We start from the raw sequence: 5,000 nt of genomic DNA, 5'->3' as shown, positions 1-5,000 counted from the left end.
TATACACATGGACACACACAGACATTAATATTATTATACAATAATAATAATAATACACACACATTAATACACATACACATTATTATTTTACATTCAATAATACGTTAATAATAATAGACATTATTACATATATATAATAATAACACAATAATAACAGATACACATACACAATATTATTATTAATAGACACACAGACAATACACAGACACACACAGACAGATTATTACACAGACACATAACATACAATATTGATACAATAATATTACACATACAGATTTATCATATTATTACTACTTACAATAATAACAATAATATTGATTATTGACACATACATGGCCACATACACACAGACACACACACACACAGTGCTGGAAAATGAGTTGGAAGACTGACGCGCAGTTTTTCCACACAGACACTTTTGGTTTGATTTTGTTTGTTTTAAGGAGAAATAAGCACTCAAGACAAACACACACACACACACACATACACTTGTACGTTGTGCTCATTGGTTGCACACAGAACTGTGAAACCACATACACACACACACACACAATAACACACACACACTTCTTAAAAACACAGAAAAGAAAAATGACAGGCTACTTTCTGCAAGACAGGATAACACCTCACACACACCTGCTCTTACCAGAGAGAGAGAGAGAAAATGGAGAGAGTGAGAGAGATTTAAAAACTCCTTCATAAGATCATTGTTCAACCTTCTTATGTGATTAGATTAGTGTGTGTGTGTGTGTGTGTTAGATTGCACCAGTAGACATGATGAAATGGCAGAGAAAGCACAGAGTGAGGTGTGGGGGGACAGAGACATCAGGAAAAGACACACCTGAGAGAAGGGCCCTATTGCGTGCGTGTGTGTGTGCCTGCATGTGTGTGTGTATGTGCGTGTAACCTGCGTTGTGTTGAACCTGCGCTGATTCAGCCCTGCACACACTCGACTCAAACCCGCTAAAACAGCAGCACCTCGGATCGGAGGTTTAGCCGTGCTAACAATTGAGCCAATTAAATAGCCCAGGTTATTGGCTCGCATGCCCAGCAGCACTCTTGGAGGCGTCGGGAATGAGGTTTTACCAACGCTCCACAAAGCACAGCTAAGCTAGCTGATCCCATACATGCGGCGCGGTGTGTGCCTGCATGTGTGTGTGTGTGTGCGCGTGTGTGTGTGTGTGCGTGTGTGTAAAAGCGCCACAGTGCCCGTACCTGTGTGTGTGTGTGCGCAGGTGTGTGTGAGTGTGTGTGTGCTGCGTGGCATGTATGTGTGTGCAAACGAACATACATGTTGGCCTCTGGTGCGCGTGGAGTGCGTGTGTGTGTGTGTGTGTGTGTGTGTGTGTGTGTGTGTGTGCGCGTGTGTGTGCCTGCATGTGTGTGCATCTGTGTGTGTGCAAATGAACATACATGTTGGCCTTTTGGCCATGCATGCGCGCAAAAGGCCAGCGGTGTGTGTGCCTGCATGTGTGTGCATGTGTGTGTGTGCAAATGAACATGCATAAATGTTGGCCTTGTGTAAGTGTTTGTGACATAGATGAATAAATAGAGTAATATTTTGGCGTGGTGTGCATCAGTATGAAATGTGTGGGAGTGTGTGTGTGTGTGAGAGTGTGTGCATGTGTGTGTTTGAGGGAGATCAACTGTACCAACTTCGTCTAAATTACTAAAGTAAAACAAAAACAAATCTCTTCCTAAACAAAACAACTGCAAATCTCCGCTGTGAGCAGAAGACGCAGCTCTCCCGACAGGCCCGATGACGTCAGCTTCAGAGGGGAATTCCGTGCCCATGCTGGGTAATGAATCCCTTCCCCCTCCCGGCCCTCTCCTCTGGACCTGACACTTCGCTGGAGAACCAGAGAATATCTCAACTCCAGGAACCAGGCAGTTCACAAGTTCAGAATACGAATTTGGTCGTTTATTCTCGCCTCACTGTGGATATCAGATCCTCATCCTTTGCCCCAGTTACTCGTTCGAACGGAGGGCGACTTCTCAACAAACACATTTGGCTCAACATACTGCCTATAGGCTATACATGTGTGTGTGGAACGCGTTCTAAACTACAAAGTGCCTCGGTCACTCGCAAAACACTCTGAAATGGAGAGAATGGAGGAGAAAGAAAAAGAGGTCTGGAACAGCCCCCGCCTCGTGAGCCGCTTCCCTCCCTCCCAACGGCCACACCATCCATCACGGCGCGAATCTAAACTTGGCTCTGCCAGCGCGACCCAGCCCAAACAACAACCGTGCCGTGCAGAACAAAGACCCGCCGTTGCACGTGAGCCTCGGAGCGTTTTAATTAGATGGTGATATGAACCGAACCTGGAATTTACCCAGTGACAAAGAAAACGAACCAAAACAAAACAGAATACGCGCTGCCTTTGTTTCTGTGACGCGCGCACGCAGTGGCACTGGCGCAAAACCCAGCTTCCCACACAAAACAAGTCATGCAAATTCCCCCCCCCCTCCCTCTCCACTCATTTGCCATTCTGGGCACTTCGCCAGGTCCCCGAGCATGTCCCCCAAACGGGTGCGCGCACTCCTCTCCGCTCAGCTCAGCCACGGGGCCCGGCAGCTGCGACCGGTGGGATTCGCCCCCTCCTCAATTTCACATCCTCCCTCCCTCCCTCCCTCATCCATCCCATTCTACTTCTTTCCTTCTTTCCTTCTTTCCTTCTTTGCTCCGTGTCTCGAGATGTTTATTTCTCCTCCTGTCCCCTACGGACCGGGCCCGTTGTATCGAGTGGTGAATTCTGGCCACAATGTAGTTGTTCATAACGGGGATACGCATTCCGTCACGTCTGATGCGAGTCTGTTACGGTGCACTCCAGCACGCGGATAGCCCAGTGCGCCCGTGAACTGAGCTCTGCTCTCGTGCTCCGCGGTCTGCGTGCGGAGCTGCCGTGAGATGGGCTCACAATGTGTTTGCTGCGGAACACTTTAGCCAAACAGAAACGTAAACAATTACAATGATGTCATCTGAGTCACTGCACAGTGTGCTGCTTGTAATTCTGTAATAAATGTTGAGTGACTATGTGTTGTGTGATTGGTTCACTAACGTGTTCAGGGGGAAAAACATGCACTACGACCCATCCCAGCCTCTCCCGGTGTTTTGCATCAAAAGGGAGTCGGAGTGGGGTGGTCCGCTGGGGGTGGAGATCGGTGTGTGACCACCTTTGTTTGCTTCATCAAGGACTGCAAGTCGTAACTGTACAATATGTTCTCCTTTCTAAAACCGTTTCTCGTGCAAAACCGCGGTTAAGCCCCCATTGTGTCCCATATCCCGTTGCGGCATCATGTTAAATGTTACGACATCAGAGAAACCCTCACAACACTAAAATGAAAACATCATCTGTGGTGTGGTGTCCAAACCGCAGTATAATGCATGCACCACACACACACGCACGCACGCACGCACGCACACACACACACGTTTTCAAATAACCATATAAACATGGCCAGACGCTGCAAAACACAAAAAATACTCCCTCTTGTTTACAAAAACCGGGGGATTGATGTCGTGGTGCAAAACACAGACGCACCCGCTCCGACAGAGTCCCCGGTCAGCTCGCTGCTGCAGCGCGCGCAGGCTTGTTTTGCACCCGCTAGGTCACACAAACAGACGCAGGCATCCCCGTCACGCAGTCGTGACAGCCACCCCCTTCTTTGTTTGACTTGCACCGGGCAATGCCCTGCCCGCGCGCTCCACCGACCGGCAAGACGCGTCGCGCAATTTATGGTACCGCGCACAATAGTTGGGGGTTTCACCTCGCGCGTCGGCACGGCAGCACAGCGGAGCAGCGCAATGCCTTGCAGCAAGCGCAGACTGATCACAACAAAAACAGAATCTGACACACACACACACGCACACGCGCGTGAGCGTCGCACACACACACACACACAGACATACACACATGCACACACACACACACACACACACACACACACACACACACACACACACAGACATACACATGCACACACACACACTCACACACACACATACACACACACACCACACACACACACACACACACACACACCTTCAAACTGGACTTGAGCGGTCCCTTCGCAGCCATCTGACCAGTCGCCATGGCGATCTCCTCCTCAGTGTACTCCTCGAGCGTGCCGTCCTGCATGAGCACGGTGTAGAGGTTGCGTCGGGCCTCCGTTCTCCTGCTTGACCGCCTGGACCACCCCGTTAACGGAGACGCATCCCCCGCCGGGCCGGTGGCATACACACGGCTCCCGATGATTGAGCGCTTCACCAAGCGCCTCGTATGCATAGCTCCACGACGCCGTCCGATTATAGCTTTAGCGAACGCAAACTGTTCGATACGCACCGAATACGTCTCGTTTTAAAACAAACAAACGACAACGTCAAAATAACATAACCACAACGGACCAAGTAGGCGCTCTGAAAGCAAAAACGGAGCATTAGGCAGCAGTAACATATTCGAGCACAGAAGGTCCTCTGTCGGCATTACAACAGTAAAATCAGGACCGGATACAGCTCGAATGTGAAGTATGACATCAAAAGAGCACAGATACGCGCCACGGATGCATGCAAGCGACCAGTTTTCCTCGTCTCGTTCTTTATCCGACCGGCAACCAATATTTCTTGATTCGACCTGTTTATTTTCCTCGCCGTTCCCTTAAGCCTAAGAGGCTCGTGAAAAACACGGAACGGCACGCTCGTGTTGGACCGAGAGATACGTGCTCGTGTCCATTTCAGCCAGAAGATCTCAGCGCAAATTAATTTCTTTCCTCTCCTACATTTCACAAACGTTTTATGTTGTTGGTGTCTCTGTCTACCGGGACAACGAGACCGTGCCAGGGAGCGCGAGCGACCGGTCTCCAGAATCCGGATTCAACAGATCCGAAAAAAATCCACTCCGTGGCCCTTCTCGCACGAGCCGCTGCCTCTACCGGTGGAATGCCGCCTGTAAACATGTGCGTTCGCCCGGCCGACGTGCGCGCTCATTGGCTGGGAGCTCACA

General features: G+C 49.7%; 1 protein-coding gene across 1 annotated transcript in view; it reads right to left on the bottom strand.

The window, feature by feature from the left end:
* Positions 1-4,974, bottom strand: part of LOC125285588 (zinc finger protein 704-like) — a 6,719-nt gene extending 1,745 nt beyond the window's left edge. The window contains exon 1 of the mRNA XM_048230117.1: positions 4,044-4,974. Coding sequence (XP_048086074.1) covers positions 4,044-4,286 — 243 coding nt within the window. The 5' untranslated portion in view covers positions 4,287-4,974. The remainder of the gene's footprint in view (positions 1-4,043) is intronic.
* Positions 4,975-5,000: the final 26 nt, after the last annotated feature.

This window comes from Alosa alosa, chromosome 20 (genome assembly GCF_017589495.1).
Source record: "Alosa alosa isolate M-15738 ecotype Scorff River chromosome 20, AALO_Geno_1.1, whole genome shotgun sequence".
Taxonomy (NCBI): Eukaryota; Metazoa; Chordata; class Actinopteri; order Clupeiformes; family Clupeidae; genus Alosa; species Alosa alosa.
The sequence above is the reverse complement of the archived record's forward strand: the minus strand, read 5'-3'. Positions and strand labels throughout refer to the sequence as shown.